This window comes from Ochotona curzoniae, unplaced genomic scaffold (assembly GCF_017591425.1).
Source record: "Ochotona curzoniae isolate NIBS_2020 unplaced genomic scaffold, NIBS_Ocur_1.0 contig_4064, whole genome shotgun sequence".
Lineage (NCBI taxonomy): Eukaryota > Metazoa > Chordata > Mammalia > Lagomorpha > Ochotonidae > Ochotona > Ochotona curzoniae.
In genome coordinates this window covers 10,453,391-10,472,778 of record NW_024466107.1, presented here as the reverse complement: position 1 = coordinate 10,472,778, position 19,388 = coordinate 10,453,391, and the positions used below count along the sequence as shown (strand labels likewise).

The 19,388-nt window shown below is 45.5% G+C and overlaps 1 protein-coding gene across 3 annotated transcripts in view; it reads right to left on the bottom strand.

Annotated features, from left to right (window-relative positions):
- Nucleotides 1-19,388, bottom strand: part of PHACTR1 (phosphatase and actin regulator 1) — a 517,458-nt gene that overhangs the window by 209,611 nt on the left and 288,459 nt on the right. For all 3 annotated transcript variants that reach the window (XM_040984149.1, XM_040984148.1, XM_040984147.1), the window contains one exon: nt 4,911-5,075. In XM_040984149.1, the coding sequence (XP_040840083.1) occupies nt 4,911-5,075 (165 nt within the window). The remainder of the gene's footprint in view (nt 1-4,910; nt 5,076-19,388) is intronic.

Sequence of the window (19,388 nt, the reverse complement as noted above, 5' to 3'; positions counted from 1 at the left end):
CATTTGGACACATAAGAAGTTACTTCAACAAGTCATGGAAAAATAAAAGTAAAAGCATGAGCTAATTCTGGCCCCAAAATACATAGAAATTCATGTCATAAAAATGTAGAAGGGGGCCCGGCGCTGTGGCGCAAGTGGTTAAAGGTCCTCGCCTTGCACGCCCAGGATCCCATATGGGTGCCGGTTCTAATCCTGGCAGCCCTACTTCCCTTCCAGCTCCCTGCCTAAGGCCTGGGAAAGCAGTCGAGGACCACCCAAAGCTTTGGGACCCTGCACCCGCGTGGGAGACCCGGAAGAGGCTCCTGGCTTTGGATCGGCATAGCATCGGCCCGTTGCGCTCACTTTGGGAGTGAATCATCGGACGGAAGATCTTCCTCTCTGTCTCTCCTCTCTGTATATCCGCCTTTCCAATAAAAATAAATAATAAAAATAAATCTTTAAAAAAAATGTAGAAGGGTAAATGTTTCAAAATAATTTCCAAGAGTAGCATACCAAATTATTATTTAAAAAAAACCTTAAATAGCTTCAGTTTTATCAAGCAGTCCTCTAATTATCGTGACATAAAGATATTTTCTATCTCCTCCAATTCAGAAGCTGAATGTCTGTTAAAAAAATCTACATATAAATATCACATTCAGCTGCGGAACTAATCAGTTTGGCCATGGTGATAGAAGAACTTGCTAAGAATAGTTAATGACACGAATGATTTACAGTTACCAACTTTGCTTGTCACACACTTGGATCTCTTCTACCAAAATGCTTTTAGGAAGAAAAATGCTCAGGTTTTTAAGAATCCACTAGTAATTTGATGCCATTGTATTTGCATCTGGCGCTGGACACATTTTCCAATGTCTTAAAGAAAGCAGCAGTAGCAGCATCTGTGTAAGAACGAGGAAGCCCTTGCCTTGAGTCACTGCCAAAGGGCAATGAACACAGCCCGTGGCCTGCCAGGAGGAAACACATTTCCTACTCCGTCTTCAGGGACTCAGGCTAACAAATGGCAGCCATCTATGTGGTTATGTTATTACAAACCATCTTGCAGAACAGTCAGCAAAGGTCTTGAGTCTGAGCTGGTATTTTTTTAAACGCTTCAGTGTTATCCACTCCCATTTTCATTCTACATTTCATCAATTATTTCTTAGAAAGATACAGCATAGAGAAAGAGATATTCAATTGACTGGTTCACTCCTCAAATGGCTGCAACAATTTGGCCCAGGTCAGGCCAGAAGCAGGTGCCTGGGAAGCCATTCAAGTCTCCTGGGGGACTGGGGCAAGGGGGCTCAAGCACTTGAGCCATCAACTGCTGCTTTTCAGGCACATCAGCTTTCAAAAGTACCAGCTTTCAAAAGACACTGAAGATTTCTTTCTTCTTGTTAGAAAATCCGGTTTACAGAGAGAAGGACAGACAGAGAGGAAGATCTTCCATCTGCTGCTCCACTTCCCAAGTAGCCACACGGCCAGAGCTGAGTTGATTCAAAGTTAGGAGCCAGGAGCAACTTCTGGGTTTCCTACACCCCTGTGGGAACCCCACAAGGCTTTGGGCCATCCTCAACTGCTTTTCCAGACCACAAGCGGGGAGCTTGATGGGAAGTCGGGCTGTCAGGATATGAATCAGTGCCCATATGGGATCTGGGAGCATTTAAGGCAATGACTTTAGCCACTAGGCTACCATGCCGGGCCCAAACTAGCTTTCAAACTAGCACCCTGACATGGGAAATGGGTATCCCAAATGGTGACCTAACACCACTGCACTCCAATGCCTTTCCTTAGGTTTTATTTTTAATTGTTACATAATAATTACACATAGTTACGCGGTGAAGTGTGAAAATTTATATATGCATACCATGTGCAATCGTCAAATTAAATAGAATTTAGAGCTCTCTAAATACTAATCTTTTCAAATTTTGTTTATTTTAATGTACAGCTATAGAAAATGACGAGGCAGACAGAGATTTTTCATCCTCTGGTTCACTCTCTAGATGGCAACAATGGCCAGGACTGGTCCCGGTGGAAGCTAGGAGCCAGGAGCTTCATCTGGATATCCCACATGAGCAGTACTGGCCATGACACTTGGGTCATCTTCTACTGTGACCCGGATCAATAGCGAGGAGCTGGATGGGAAGTGGAACAGTGAGGACTCCAGCACTACCCACTGCATCCTAACACAGTTTCCGGCGATTTCTTCATACTAGGAGCCTTTGAGCTCCATTTTTCTAGTCCTTTATAAAGTAGAGACAAATAGTTGTAGACAGCAATCACCCCCCCCCCCCCCGTGCTACTGGAACACTAGAACGTACTTGCTCCAGGTAACTATTTTTATACCTGTTATCAATGACCTAGGTACTTGTTTCTGTCTCAATCACTGGAGAATAACCAACTGCAATCTTGTGCACCTGTCATCACTCAGTGGTTCTCAGGGATGCACTGGGGATCTGTGAGTTTCATTACACCAGAGAAACAAAATCAGGAAGCTGGAACTAGGGGTGTTTATCAAGCGGACTATGTAAGACTCCAGATTGCCTGCATTTTCTATGCTGTTCTCTCTCTAAAGCAATAGGTATTAAGATTCTTGGATGCATAGTCTGGCACGCAGGCACAAAAGGCAGATCACATTCTACGTCAAGGTGAGTGTGGCGAGGAGCGTGGGAAAGGAAACCCAGGGAACAGAGGAAGAGACAGTTCCACGTAGGAGAGAAAAGAGGTGGAGTTCTGGAGGCTATAGAGGGAGGAGGAAATGAAGGCCTTAGCTAGGCCTGGGCATTGCTGAGTCACATAACTAACAAAATTAAAACGAAGTGCAATGCAGTGATTGGTGACCACTGCCACCGCTGCCTGATTAACATGTACAATAGGACGGCATTTGGGGGCAGGAACTTGGAGTAGTCATCAGGGTTACATGAGGTCATGATGGGGTGGGGAGGGCTCTGGTGGACAGATTAATAAGCACCCTCAGAAGAAGAGATACCACAAAACTCTTGGTCTCTTAGAACACACTAAAAACGGAGGCCACGGGAGTATACAGCAAGAAACGGGCCATCCACAGGCAGGGGAAGAAGCCCGAGGGCCGCAGTGCAGTGCGGCTTGTGAAGTTGTGCACCTGCAGTGTTGCCATACCGTGCAAGTGCAGGTTTCAGCCCCAACCACCCCACTTCAGATCCAGCTCCCTGCTAATGCGCCTGGGGATACAGCAGAAGATGGGCCACGCGCTTAGGTTAAACGTGCACCCACAGGGGAGACACAGAGGGAGTTTTAGGGTGCTGGCTTCAGCTTGGCCCAACCCTGATAATTACAGCTGTTTGCGGAGTGAACCAGTAGATGGAAGATTTCTGTTTTGCCACCTCACTTTCTCTAAGTCTGCCTTTCCCAGAAATAAATAATCCTCGGAGGAAAAGAGAAGAGGGGAGGGGAGGGGACGGGACGGGAGGGGAGATAATATGAGAGAAAGAGAGAGAGGAGTGGGGGGAGAGGAGGGGAGTTCCTGGAACAAAGAGAAATAAAGTTTCTTTTGTTTAAATTACCCAGTCTACTGTATGAGGGCACTTCAAAGAATCTGTGAGGATGGGTTTTTGTTTGTTTGTTTGTTTTTTAATTTATTTCCGTTTTTATTGAAAAGTCAGATATACAGAGAGGAAGGGAGACAGAGAGGAAGATCTTTCATCCTAAGATTCACTCCCAAGTGGCCACAATGGCCGGAGCTATGTGGATCCAAAGCCAGGAGCCAGGAATCTCTTCCGGGTCTCCCACATAAGTGCAGGGTCCCAAGGCTTTGGGCATCGTCCACTGCTTTCCCAGGCCACAAGCAGGGAGCTGGATGGGCAGCAGAGCAGTCGCTTATGAACCATCGTCCATATGGAATCCCAGCATGGAAGGCAAGGATTTAGCCACTAGGCTATTGTACCGGACCCAGGAAAATAAACTTTTCAGTTTCCACAAATGGTTTGAAGCGCCAACATATTTTATTACATCGGCTTGTGCAGACTAAGCCAATAGCAAGAAAAATCTGTACAGCTCTTCTACCATCTCCTTTCTAACCCAAGGGTAAACCCACAAACCCTTGTTTCTTTCCTAGGTATTTCCCCCTGCACAATTTTATGTACTTCAAATACCCATTGAACAAACAGGGTTTTAGCTTAGCAGTTAAGATGCCCACATATCAGAGCATCAAGGTTCGACTCCCATATCCTTGGGTTTCCTGGTAACACAGACCCTGGGAAAAAGTGTTGAGGTCTGGAGTAATTGAGACCTGGATTGAGTTCTGGGCTTCAGCCCTGGCCTGGTCATGGCCATTATGGACATATTGGAAAGGAGCCAGTTGGTGGGAACTTTCTCTCAAATAAATAAATAAATAAGACTAGTTTCAATCCACCTAGTCTGATATCTGGGATCTGGCCTCCCGAGCCCTAAGCTGGGCTGCCTTTCCCCAGGGGGGTTTTCCTGCTATCCACCAAGCTACACACGGTACAGTAGTTAGTTTTTGTCACTCATTCCCAATCTTCGCTTTCCTGCTATGTTCCAGGTTTTTCCCTTCAGGAAACCACCTATCCTTATGTGCCAATAAGCATAAGCCACTTATTGGTGCTATGTATTGATTTTCACTGGAATAGCAGGGATGAATAACAAATGCAGCATCCGTGGGAGCAGGGCGAAAGCATTGCATTATGGAAAAGGTGAGATTCCAAGTCCACACTCATGACAGATCGAGTAAAAAGGGTTGTTTTTTAATCAAACAAGAACTCTTCGACATACGAGAAAACACACAGCTTCTCAGTGCCACCCTCGAGGATATTACAGCATTATTGCACGTCAGAGAAATCCCAAGATTTACATTGCTTCTTTGGTAGAGAGAACCAGTCATGATCAAATTCAACAAACATCCAATCAGGAATAAAGGGGTGGGGGAGTCATCTTACCTGCAGATGTGTGTTTAAACTTCTCACTTTTCTTCTTCCTCCATTTCCAAGGCTTGAAAATCCTTCCCAGGTTGGCAAACTTACTTCTCCTCCGGATGGGCGGGGTGTGGGTGCCCGGGACCAGGGAGTCAGAACGCATCGCCGCCAGCCTCTCCACTTCCTCAGCTTGTTTTTTTCCAAGAACGAGATGAAATAGAGAGAGGAGGGGGAGAGTGTTCAGATGGGAGCCTCACAGACGGCCGGCATTTTCCATGGTTACAGATAACAGAAAGCACGTGACCAGAGTTCCGCTTCTCTTTTTGCCTTTTGGAACACAAGTCATACCAATGTGTCCTCAAGACTGGGGACAGTCTGCAAATCCTAAAGATCCAGAAGAGCCAATCAAGTCTGGCCAACCTCCACTTGGACCGGAGCAGAAGCGCACTGGGTGTGGAGACAGGGACTTCCCCCAAAAGGCAGGGGGTGGGGGTCAGGGTGAACCAGGGGCTCAGCTATATTTCAGTGCTAACTGGGGGGTCCAGCTATGTCTTGGCACATGTAATTAATCTATTCTAGCACCATCTGCCGAGGCAAAAGGAATAACAAAACGTTGATCAACTGTTCATTCCAGTGCTAGCATCTTACCATCCACTTCTGTCCGCTGCCTACTCCTCTGCTTTACCTATACCTGGAAGAGCGTTGATACGTGTTGAGTGAGTAAGGCCCACCTTAAGGTCACTGAGTGACGCAGGGTCCCTCGCATTTGCACTGGATTCTCCAATTGCCTTAATTCCTCCATGTACCTTTTGCTTGGAGTTCTACTTTAAAAAAAAATCTTAGAAATTGAGAGCTGGGAGTATATTTAGGGAACCCCTAGATTAATCCCAACTACTGACCGTCTGAGAATATTAAAACTTCCAATCTCACCGTGCCTCATGGATCTTATAAATCACAATCATCCCAAGCTCTTTTATCCCCATGGAATAAAACAAATTTTTTCCAGATTGCGTGAAGACACACACACACACACACACACACACGTAGTGAAATAAATACTAAGGCAGCAATATTCAGAGAACACAATTTTCCTGACAAAATTGAGGGGTTGGAAGAATTCAGCTTTCCAGAAAGTAGAAGTCTACCTGAAGCCTTAGCAAACCCGGATACACATGTATATCATCACTTCAAATACTGTCCTTCAGAAAAGTCATCTGGATGGTTGCCGCTTTCACAGTCCCTGAAAGAACAAGCAGGTGGCCTGTTGACCAGCCTGCTGTGATCTGTAAAGGCTTTCATCCCTGGAGAGCTACTCACTCCACAGAGACACAGGGAGCTACGATCAGGCAGTGTGCTGCGGTGGTCATCTTAGTGACAGGTGATGGAGCGGCCCCGTGCTAGGAGGTGGATGGACTTGGAGAATGTGTTAGAAGTGACATCTCAGCAGGTGACTGCATGGTGTAAGGGTTAGGAGGCAGATTGCTTAGCAAGTGTTTGTCCCATCAGCGAGTGGCACCGTTCATCAGGAAGACTAGCAACGCAGGGAAAGGCGCAGCATGAAAAGTGACAACAGCAAGGATATGGAGGAGACCCTGAAACCTTGCATTACAGAAGCTCTTGACCTATGGCAATGGTATATCACAACGAATCCATCCTACATTTAAAAGAGCGGAACTACAAAAATGCATTGCATGTATCTGCGCTCCCATCCACCCCTGCTCAGTAGTGTTGGAAGTTCTCTCTGTGACCAGGGGGGCTAACTGGGGGCTGTGCTCACGGCCACCCTCTGGACTTACCAGAGAAGATTACCCAGCACATGGATAGCTGAGGAGATTCAAGCCCAACATCCCAACTTACATATTCTACCAAATATGCATCTTACACAAAATCATTAAGCCACCTTTTTCATCGCCAAATGAGGGGTCCGATGAATGTCACCCCGAATGGTTTCTGGGGAAGACATGTGAAGAATTGGACGTGATCTTGAGTACAGAGTCCTGGGGTGTGGATGAGAAGACAAAGAGAGGGATCAGCCTGTGGAAACACTCCCAAGCAGGTGCCACCATGCAAAAAGCAATGTAAGCAAAGAGGACAAGAACTGGCTTTGCTTCACAGCAGTGGGACAGGCCCAGGGGGCTGGGAGATAGTGAGTAGAGAGGGACTGTGTTTAGCTAGATTTAGAGATAGAAACTATTCTCTCTATCTGGGATAAAGAAAGAAACGGATCCCTAGGAGAAACACATTGAAAAGGAACAGACAGGACTGAAGAGCAAGTGCTATGGGGACTTCAGCGAACTTGGGGGGGGGGGGGTGAGTGGACTCTCAAAATGGAGAGCTGCTGGCTGCAAGAGCCTGGAGGCAGCTCCTGTGAGCTTGTGAAAGGTGGTATTGGGCATCTGCATTTTATCCTGTAAGCAGAGGGGAAAGGATGAGAATCTGAAAAATGAGTACTGAACACCCAACAAATACAGGCTGTGTGTGAGCTCTTTGTACCAAACACACAAGCTACATCAGTCAACAAAACCTAAAAATACAGACTCAGGCAGCTTAGACTGGGAGTGGAGTGCAGGCAGACCACGAACATGAAAGCTCAGTAAATTACAGATGATGCTAGAAGATATTTGCTGTGGGAGAAAAACTAAAGGAACAAGAGGGGCCCAGTAAATGACGCCAGGAGTATCCAGAGGCGAGGCTCAATCTAATGGAGAAGTTACATGCTTAGCCTACCACTAGGATTGCATCTTAGAAATAACCGTGCAGAGGCAAAGGAACTCAATAGAAACAGATGAGAGACGTCAACAGGGAGGCCACCGCAGTCACTCAAGAGGGGCAGTGACAAAGGGGCAGGGAAAAGGTGAAAGGCAGATGTGAAGATAATCAGGCAAGTAACTTCCCAGATGGATATGAAGTACCAGCTGCAAGAATGTCAAATTGGGGGGGGGGGGGTTATTCCTAGGCCAATGGGAGGAGTTCATGTTTTAAGAAGTTGGATGATAAAAGGAAGTAGCAAATTAAACTGGTAGCTCAAAAAAGGACTATGGAGCCACACAATTCAGTGTTTCAGCAAAGACTCATCAGTGGATTGGATAGGAACGTCCTAAGGGCATCAGAAACTTCTAAGAGGAAAGTTTGCCAGGATGAGGAATGGGAAACTCAGTCTGGTCAGTGAAGCAAGATGCAAAAGCCAGTAAGAGAGGGAGAGGCTGCCAGTGTATGAGCCAGGCTGAGAAATGGATGGGCTGGCACATAGGGAGAGGGGGAGGAAGTGGGAACAAAAGTCCACAGGATGGGTAGCCATTGAAAGACTTCACCCTGGGTAAAACTTGAAACTGAGTTAAACTTTAAACTAATCAACAAATGGCAGAGATCAGAGTTTTTGGGGAGATCAAACCAAACAGCCATGGACAAGCAAAGAAGAAAGTGAGGATTCTAAAATTCCCCGGGGGTTGCAAAGTAGCTGGGGAAAGTGGTTATGGAAGGCAAGCTAAGCATGGAAGCAGGTGCTAAAGAAACACGGTGTCTTGACATGAGTCTTTTCTGATGCTATCAGTTACTTGCCTTGGTGATCCTTCAACAGTGTTAGTAGCTGGGGACAGCCACAGAGGAACTCGTACCAAGACCCCAAGGGACACCAACTCTACAGAAGCTCAAGTCCTCTGTCAAATTGTAAAGTATTTGCATAGAACTGTAATGAATCTCTCCTCCCCCCGCCCGCCCCCAAATCATCTCTAGGTGACTTACAACAAACACCCACCAACCACGTAAATGGTAAGTAAACAGTTGCTACGCTGTGTTGTTAACAAGTATCTCATAAACAGATTAGCAAAAAAGGGGAAAGTCTGTATGTGTTTCACCTTCTTTCTGGAAAACTGCTCGGTCGGCAGTTACGGAATCCATGAATATGAAAGGCTCATTTTATTCCTAACTTTGGACACCTGTCTTAGAGCCTGTATTTTACACCGCAATCATTCTTCTTTCAGAAGTCCGTTCTTCTCAGAAACTTTCCCTGGGTTCTCATACTGACAGATGTAAGTTCTAATTTCCCAGCTGTCAGCAAGCTGGCTCTAAGGGAGCTGGTGCTCAGATTTATCTGCTAGTGCTTTTCTAGACATGCGCTGCAGTCAAATGCAAAATTCCCTGTAGCACCAGGCTCATCCAGGGATGACTGGACACTAACGGGCTGCAGAGTAGCCATCCACCCGCTGAAGTCATCAGGTGCAAAACTTTGTGTATGCAGATGCTCTTTGGTTTGTGGCGGGGTAAAAGTTCCGAATACACTCAGCACAACTTGAAGATCTCACTGTGGAAAACTCACGGAATACACCTGACCTCCTGCAGATCTTGGCTTGGCAGCACAGCACCCTGCAGAGCCCTGGGGTGGGTCTCCCTTTGTGGACCCAGAGCTAAGTGCTCACTGCTGTCACCAAGCAGCCCCTGGGAACAACCAGACTGCACGGCACCAGCCAACACATATCGGGCTTGACATTCTAAGTGTGTGTCATGTCACTTTTGCACCACCTCAAATTCAAAAACCTTAAGTTCAGCCCTCATAGATTAAAGCCATCTGTACAAGGCTACCTGCATCTGTCTGGTAGAGTCTCCATGCTGATTTTTCCAAACATCCTAAGATGCAACAGTTTGGGAATTTTCCAAGTTCAGCCAACCTAAAACATGAGATTAAGGCAGATGATAGCTAGAGCCCCTTTTTTTTAAAAAAAGTCATACAATTGGAAATATTCAGGGCTGATGGTGAGTTTAAGTCTCATAATTGGTACTCAGGAATGACTTATTCAACAGGTAAGTGAATGCTAGATTTGATTCGGTTCATTCACACACATCTTCATGGATAGCACCACCACTACCTGTCTTAAGCAGATTGTACCACCTCAGACCAAATTGCTATTTCACAATCACATCATCACAGAATGGATCCAAATTACTCTGAAGTAGCTACATTAAAATAATTGTAAGAAATTACGAATGCCTTTGCAAATCCCAGGGTGACACAGAGCAGCCTCTTTATTATAAAGGCATAATTGTAACTCCATATTAAATGAATCCTTAATAAGCACATTATTAAATTCAAGATGCTTAGCCCTTAAGTACAGCAGATTGTTGGGCAGTCTGGATTACATTAGGGTTAATTGATTTATATTTTAATCACTATTAGTAACATTTTTCACCAATTCATTAGATGGTGGGGGGCAAGCTCTCAACCTCACTGCTTTGCCATCAAAGAATGAAACTGGAAAGCCCAAGAGTGAGGAAGGAGGCCAATTTGTGAAGAGAGACTGAAAACAAAAAAGAGAAAAGGAAGCAAAACTGGGCTCAGCATAAAGTGGTTGCCTCTCACCGGGACAGGAGAGACTGGGAGAAAAGCATGCGGGTGGGAGAAAGGGGTGTAGGCCTGGTGTGTTAAGAACAGCCTTCTTTGTGCAAAGACCACGCAAAGACTACTTTGCTCAGCATACTTGTCTCAAAGGTGGCCTCCGAGAGAGGAGATGGCTATCCAGAGAAAATGCACGCCTTGGCATTGATCGGCTAGAGCAACAATTGCCAGGCCTGGAATGCTGAATCCAAATGTAGGAAGCTGGGAGCTGGGCCAGGGGACGTGGGGACGCCAGGCCAGACAGTTCCTGCAATCTTTCTTGGCATGACCTTCCACTAGAATGTTCTTGAAGAAATATTAGATGGTTTGTGCTGTCTTGTGATATGGCTGGATTTTGTTTTATTTGTAGGGAGAAAATGATGGGAAGATGTTTCTTCCTTCTCTTTGGAAAATCGGGAAAGAAAATATCTGCTTTATGCCCAATTTTAATTCCCAAGAATCAAGCACCTGTGTTTATTGGTGCAGTGAATCCCACTTCCTTGTGGTAATTGGGATTATTATGGTAACTGGGTAATTGGGATTGCACCACCAGGGCGCTCTGAGGTTATAGAGGTACCAGACAAAGGATGCCTAGCCTATACCCATTACAAGAGGGTACTTGAAAAACTTGGTGGAAAACAGAATTAAGAAGGTTGACTTGTTGCAAAGAACTGAAGTCCATGCATACCAGCGGCCTTCAAAATGTTCACAGGTATGTGTATTGGGAAACACTAGGTACCAATTTCTTTTTTTTTTTTTTTTTGCATCAAAACAGATGCCTTTTTAAATTTTGCTTTCCATTGTCTTTTTGAAGTACCTTTGTGTTTCTCATGCTGGCTGGGCTTTTCACAAGACCCCCTCAAGGTAAGCACCAATGTCAGCTTCCTGCTGGGGTGGAAAGTGACAATCACACACTGGCCCAGGGAGCAATGTTGAGGAGAGACCATAGCAGCTGAACACTCTGACGTCCAGCTGAGTCAGCACCGGGCACAGGAGGACACCCGGAGCCCCTGCTGCACAGCTGTCCGTGAGCTAAGCATCCCTGGGCTTTGGGGAGGACCTGTGAGTCTCATACTGGACACTTGGTTCTCAACCCCAAGTGAACTCAACAATAGACTCTTAGGTTGCAGGATCTCCTAACATGCACTTTTCCCTTCCCTTTCGAAGGGGATACATATTTCAATTCTCTCACTATCCTACAAGTGGGAGCTGAAGGGGAACATGACGTTACCGGCAGTTCACCGGGCTAGGTTGTTCAGGGCCTCAACCTGGAATCTTCTGGCCACAATTAGCATGTCCTTCCCTTGCAGTTTACCCAGCCATTTGGAACATTCTCAATGCTTGTGGTCTTCCCCGTTCCTACATACTGGCTCATTCCTACAGGGAGTATCTTATCATAAGGAGGTTGGTTCTCGTGAGCTATCAGGTGTAAGAGGGCCATTTTTCCCACACTCTCCACCTTTCCACCAGATTCCTCAACTTGTAGGATAAGACAAGGGCTCAAGTCTTCTAGAATGAAGCTGTTTCGTTTATTTTTAAGACATCTAGTTAATATGCCTCAGCCCTACATCACACATAAAGTCTTTAATATGGCCTCTGTAAGTGTGGGATATGGCTTTTTGAAAAGTAAAAGTGGAGCAGGTATAGAGAAAAAAAAAAAAGTTTCCTTCTGAGAAGCTTGGAGACCAACTGCTCCATTGCCCCAGAGCTCTTTAACTCAGACAGGAAGCCTGGAGGTGCTCTCCTGTTAGTATCGCTGACAACAATGGCTATGATCTTGCCTGCCCTGACCCTGTCCTTTCAGACTCCCCTACACCCCTACCCTGCTCTTCCCTATCCCTTATCACTGAGTCCTAGAGGCGTCCAATCTCTGTATTAGAACACAGCCATGAACACTAAGATCAGCTGGGTGCAGTAAATGAGATGACAGTACCATTTGAAAGAAAGCAGGCTTCATCTATTCTCAACCCAAAGACTGGACAACTCCCAAAAGAAGAGCAAGGAAGCTTGGGAGTGACTCAACTTCCCAGACACACAGGCAGCATTCGGGAGCCACTGGAAGAAATGCCTGCTACATTCCACACAACAGCACAAGTGACCATCTCATGACACTGTGACATCTGGCAATGTTCCTCTCTGGAAGCAACTCTGGATGGACAGGTCACCATCCGTGCTGAGTGCTGCTAAGTGATCTCACAGCTACACAAAGGACACTCTGCATGGGGAAGACGCAAGCATGCGGGTGCCGCAGCGTCCGGTGCTGTGGCATTGGTAGATGGAAGGACAACCTGCACATTCCCAGCCCATGCTGTTCCGATTTGCTCAGGCACCTGGCTGCATCTTCCTTTGCCTCTGGCTCTGGAGAATTCTGCCTGGATGAAGGCACCTCTGACTGCTACCAAGAACAGGTCCCTAGGCATGTTTCTCCCAGGCTTGCTGCCCCCTCCTGTACTTTTAATGGATTAGCTGTCTTTTACTGGCACCACGGCAGCACACAATGACATGTGGCGAAAACACGGGATGGAAGAATCATGGAGCCACAAATCCAGAGAAGTGGCCCATATCATGTTTCTACTGGTCTTCTCTGGAAGCAGTAACAATACTCAAGGGAATGTGAGATTGTTCCTAAATCCTGGTGCCCTAGCATGCACTGATTTTTCCAAACACCAAAAGAGCCAGTGCTACTGGGTGTAGAATTACCCAGGCAGGTGTTTGGGAAAGAGACTAGTTAAGTAGTCTGCAGCAACCTGCATACGATGCATGACATTTGCAGTTTCTTCCTAACATGCGGGGACACTGCTTGCTTCCTGAGACATAGCTGGAGACAATGATGGCAACCATGATGACACCTGCAACAGTAACAGGCTTAAGGATAAAGACCATGCCAGTGACAAGGAGAATGCTATTAACAACGGCTACCATTGTTCAGCCACTAAGGCTGTGCCAGGCACTGATCTTAGCACTTAAGCGTACCACCTTACGTCATTCCGTGTTAATCTTAGGAAGTAACGATGCACATTACAGTTGGGGAAACTGAGAAAGGACTAACGAATTGCAAGCGATTCACCCAGTTGCAACTACTTGCAGGAGTACTGCCACACTGCATGAAAGCCTGGTGTTGGCTTTTCTGTATTTCTGATTAAAACCATAGGAGATGCCAGGAAGAGGGCAAGAAATGACCTTCTTTCTTGAAAAGGCAACCAACGGAGGCCAAAACAAATTGATCCTTCTCTGTTCAGAGAGAAGAGGTGCTATTTGTTGCCCTCAAATGTGATAACGCATCTGTACTCCTGTATGTAGGTACCCTGGGAGATTCCCAACCCAGGCCCCTAGGACAGGGAACCAGCAGGATATTCTCCGCTAAGCCGCTGTGCCGCAGGCTGCAGGAAGCATTTCCAACCGGCTCAAATCTACTTAGAAAAATTGAAATTATGGCCTGTTAGCTTTGAACCCCAGCAATAATGGTTCAGCTCTCACAACTAACAGCCACGGGTGCAGATGAGCTCTTCCTGGCATCCCAGCAGGTGGCAAGGGCTTCCTGGCTTGCCTTTGATGTCATCCTTCCTCCTGTTTCACTCCTAGACGTTCAGAAAGAACTCATTTCAGTTCTGACGCCAGGGGGTGTGCACGTGACCCAGGGCTGGCCAATCAAAGCAATGCATTGTCTCCACAACCCAACTTTTCACTAGCAGTAACCTATGCAAGAGTGAGACTGAGCTTGGTCAGGGGGCAAGACTGATTTCCAGATATCTTTGGAACTACTGACGTGTATGCTATTTCAGCTGGGATTGGGCTCTCAGCCCAGACAAATTGCAAGTCACAAACATAAATACTTTGGATTAATATCAGAAGAAATCTCTAGGTCATAGTGAAAATCCATAGATTTTAGAAGAAAGAATCATGTCAATTAATTCCCATTTTCGGAGTACCTGTGCTAGAAAGATGGAGACATTTATGTTCCATGACCACAGGCAGTTAGCAACAGATGTACAGCTAGTGGGGCACACAGGTTAAGGGAGAAGCTATGTTGTTTAAAAGTATCCAGGCTCTGTGTTGTTCCAGTTATTGAGCTACTAGTTATTATCTGTGCAATTCTTCCCTAGAGCCTCAATACAGAACCACTGTTTCCTCTTCAAAAAAAATCTAATCTCTGACCACTAACCCAGGTAATAACTACCAAAATGTGTTCCCAATATTCTGATATTCATGCACAAAATGTGTTGTCAGTGGAGCTTGCTGATGGAAAGTGTAAATGAATTCCCAAGTCCACATTCACACACAGCAATCAGCTTTAAATAATGTAGGCTCTTTGTTCATCTCAGGGTCTAACATGCTTCTTGCAGTTAATCGCATGACCTCTTTTATATATTCAAATCAAGACACACATAGACACCAGTGCACAGGACTGTGTTGCAATGAAACTTTATTTACAAAAACAGCTCAGAGGCAGAAGGTGTCAACTCTTGTTCTACAGCATGGAACTGCTGATAACCGAGGAAAGAAGCTGCCTGAGAATTGAACCACAACAGAAGAAATAAGACCCAAAAACAGGGTAGTGAGTCCAAGCCTTCACTATTTTATCACTTGGGCCACTGGGCCCAGTCTCACTTTCCTCACAAGAACCAATAGGTTCTCTTGTTTGCTGAAGTGAGGTTGGATGAGGGTGTCACTTACTTGCCACCACAATTCATTGTATGAAAGAATTCCCTAGGTAAAGAGGATACTAATGCTAGAACTAACAGGAACATATTAATGTATCCTCTCAGGATGGATGTGAAACACGGGCTCAATCAAGGGTTATCTCAAGGGGTGGCACTGTGACAGAACAGGTAAAGATGGCTGCCTGTAGGCAATCCATCTGGGCACCAATTCCTTTCCCAGCAGCTCCACTTCTGATCCTGCTTCCCGTCAATGGGTTGGGAAGACAGCAGAAAAAGACCTACGTGCTTGGGCCCCTGACACCCACGCAAGAGATCTAGATGACACACCTAGTTTCTGCCTGGCCCAGCAGCACCCCTTGTGGCCATCTGGGGGGGTGACCCAGAGGATGGCAGAGCTGTCTCTCTGTGATACTTTCTCATTCATTCATTCATGCACTTGAGAAAGATTTATGTCTAAGTAAAAGTCTCCTCTAGTTCCAGGCAGACTAACTGGGCAAGGGTTCCTGTAGGGCTCAAGTTCCTCACTACTCTACCATTAGCCTGGCCCTTAAAGAATTGCATGAATTTAAGAAATGCTGGGGGCTCTGGACTACGCTGAAACTCTATACGCCAGAGGATCTTCAACTTTACTGCAGATAAGAATCAAACTAAGAGGGCTGGCATTGTAAAACAGTGGGCTAAGTGACTGCTTGTGATTGATATCCCATACAGGCGTGCCAGCTAGCTGCTCTGCTGCTGGTGTAGCCTCCTGCTGATGCACCAGGGAAGGAATCAGATGACAGCTCAAGCAATGGGATCCCTGTCACTCACATGAGAGAGAACACAGAGCTCTCGCTTCAGCCCGGCCCAGGCCTGATCTTGGCAATCCTGAGGAGCAAACCAGCAAACACAGCATTTCTCTCTTCCTCTTTCTCTAGCACTGTTTTTCTTCATTATCATTCTACCTTCAAAATAAATAAATAGCAAGAAAAATCAACCAAAAGAGTGAGTAGAATATCTTATTTCTGGGAGTTGATGTGGTAGAGCAGCAAGCTAATCCTCCACCTGCAGGGCTGGCATCCCAGAGGGGTGTCAGTTCATGCTCTGGCTGTTCCACATCCAATCCAGCTCTCTGCTTATAGTCTGAGAAAGCAGCAGAGGATGGTCCATGTCCTTGGAACACTGCACCCATGTGGGAGACCCAAGAGGAGCTCCAAACTTCCTGCTTCAAATGAACGTGGCTCTGGCTGTTACAGTCATCTATGACATGAATCAGGGGATGGAAGAACTTCACTCTGTAAAATCTGCCTTTTCAATCAAAAAGAAACTGTTTAAAGACAATGATCTCTGGTCTTTTAGATTTGTCAAACCAGAACTATGAATGTGTAATAAATATCCAAGAAAGTTTTGGAGTCCTAAAAATCCTGGAATCCTACTTCCTTCTTTACAACTTTTCCCATGGCTTTCAGGTAACCGGTTTAGGCCGAAGATCCCTTTCTAGGCTTTCGGAACAGCTGCAACTCCAAATCTTTCTAACCACTAGAATCTCATTTAAAAATGCCTCGTGGTCATATTAATTTTTACCCTAAGCATGTTTATATCTCATTACATCTTTTTAATAGTCCCATGAAGTAGAGAAGGTATGACATTTCCTAACTTTGGTTCTTTGGAAGTTATGACTCATCTGTTGTTTTCTCAAGGGGGTTGCAGGACAAAACAGCCTTTTTAAGGCTTTGAGAAAGTCTCCAATAGACCTTTTACTTTAACTCCCTGGTCCCAAACTTCATCACAAATAGGGGTGGTTGGGATTACCCTGTGGTACAAGACTCAAGATCTCCATGAAACATAATTCATCGCACACTGAGTTTATATCTTTCAACCCATTCTACAGTTGCAGGAATGAAAGCAAAGAGGAGTCGAGGGAACGGCCCAGAAGGAGTCACCTCACCCAGGAAGTGAAAGTGGCCCAGGATTCACAAGTTTGGGAATCCTTCATCCCCACTCACACATAAAGCCTTGAGGATGGCTTGAGATGGTTCAAGACCAACCTGTTCAGGTTTCTCTCCTGTCAACTCTTCACCAACAGTCATTCCCTCCAATGACATTGTCAAGATGGTTCAACCAATGGGTCTGCTGCTCCCTTGAGCCTGTTCCAAGACCTCACAGGAACAGCCATTCAGTTCCCTATTTAGGGGGACAGAGATCCTTCTGAGACCTAGTTTCCATTTAAGCATCACTTCTTGCGCCGGCCTCCTTGTGAGTTCAGTTTGCTCATTTTCTTGCTCTGATGATGTTAGGGTTTCTTTCTGTAGCTCCCATTAGCTCCAAACCTCTTTTTCAGTGCCTTTTGTCATTTTTGTAGTGACTATGTAAAATCCAAATAGTCCTTCTGGAAAGACCATTTATGCAACAGTGCCGACCCTTGCGAAATCAGCCTTGTCTTGTTTTTCTGTGTACAGATAATTTAATTCCCACCAGCAGCGCTTGACAATTATTCAGAAAGTAAGAGATTCTGGTTTATTTGTTAAGACTTTAATTCTCAATTTTCCTTGTTCTATAACTTAAAAGCAGTGTCTAGCCGTATTTTTAGTGTTAAATGTCCTATTCCCTCTGTCCTGTTAATCCTGTTGAGGACATTTTAAGAAGTCTTAACAGGCAAAGTCACTAGCTAATTTTGCCCACTAAGAAGTTCCAAATTCACACTTGATTTAGTGATTTTTTTTAAATCTTTTTTTTTATGTTCTTTTGCCCTTATGGCTAAAAGCACAGACCTCAGAACCTAGGATCAGGGCTGTGACCATCAGGCTGTGACCATCCAGGTTACCTGTCGGCCATCACCTGGCTCTGTGAGTCCAGGCAAGAGAATCGCTCTCAGAAGCCATAATCACATCTACTGCTGATTGGATGCTTAACCATTGCTTTACGGGAATTAGTGTAACAAATGACACTCAGCTGATGCTCAGAAGTTCCGGACTCCAGAGTTCGGTTGTTGATTGCTTATGTCTATTTCTCTATCTGCAGGCTGTTCTTTCTCGGGTGGAGGAGTCAGGAAAGGCAGCCAATGACTGTTCGGTAGAACCTGAGCTTCAGAACTTCAGTGAAACTCAGAGGAGCTGCATGTGACTGAGCTCAGATTCCCAGTGTGAATTCTCCCCAGGCAGCTCCTCCAGAGCTTGTCGGCTCTAAGCTGGAGTTTCCCATCAATCCATCATTTTTCATTCTTTACGTGTAAGATGGTGTTTTAAGGGCCTGATGCAGTAGCTTAGTGCCTAAAATCTTCGCCTTGTGTGCTCAGGATCCCATATGGGCACCAGCTCGTATCCCAGCTGCTCCACTTCCCTTCCAGCTCCCTGCTTGTAACCCTAGAAAGAAGTAGAGGAAGCCCCCAGAGCCTTGGGACTCTGCATCTGTGTGGGAGATCTGGAAGAAGCACCTGGCTCCTGGTTTTAGCTCAGCTCAGCTCTGGCCGTTGTGGCTACTTGGCTAGTGAATCAGCAAACAGAAGATCTTTCTGTTGCTCCTTCTCTCTCTGACTTTCCAATAAAAATAAATAAATTAAAAAAAAATTTTTTTAAGATGGCATTTTAATTCATATAGCCCTGGTTCAATTTTTCTTTTGGTTACACAGTGAAATGGGTCTGAATTGAATGATTTCCACTTATGTTCTTTCCAAAATCTCTAAGCATTATAGGTGATCCGACAAGGTCAAGGAAAAGGCGATGAGTAGGCTCCAAGAGCAGGCTGATGCTGGGGCTTCTGCTCTCACATGCGTTTCTTCAGGGTCTCATAGCAAACACCATCGGTCCTGCGTGTCTGCAGTGTCCGCTCGCGTGGATTAGAAATATCCAGAAATATCCATCTCTCCTCTGAACATGCACTTTTTTTCCTTTGTAATGATTCCCTAAGCAACGCAGTGGCACAACTATTTACATAACACTTCCATCACATCAGGTATGCCTCGTCTGGAAATGAGCCAAAGCCTACAGGAAGACGTGTGTGAGAAAACTGCAAAGAAAAGAAGTTTTCACAAAGTTCATGGAAATGTGTGTTATGAAATCATTAAGCCTCCTGCAAATGTACGTTATCAAATCACCAAGCACTGGATTCGAAATTTCTTTGTACCAGAATCCACTTGCCTTTTAATTCCATTTTTGCAAGAACATCTTGAACTACACGTACAATCCCGTGTCATGCAAAGAGCTTGAGCCTCTGCAGACGGTGGCTTCTGCAGCGGTTCCTGGAAGCAACCCCTGACCGATACATCACCATGACTATGTGAAGGCTTGCGAGTACTTGAGGTTCAAGTGCACTGACCTGACAAACGTTTATTAAATGCTTATTGGCCAACTCCAATTTCGAGATGGAGTTTTAAGGAGGGGCATTCCTAATGAAAAGTACCACACAACAACAAACACCATGAGAGAAACTTTAAAACCTATGTGACAATTCTGGTGCAAAAAATTTCCAAATCATATACTCCAACTACCTCCAAAA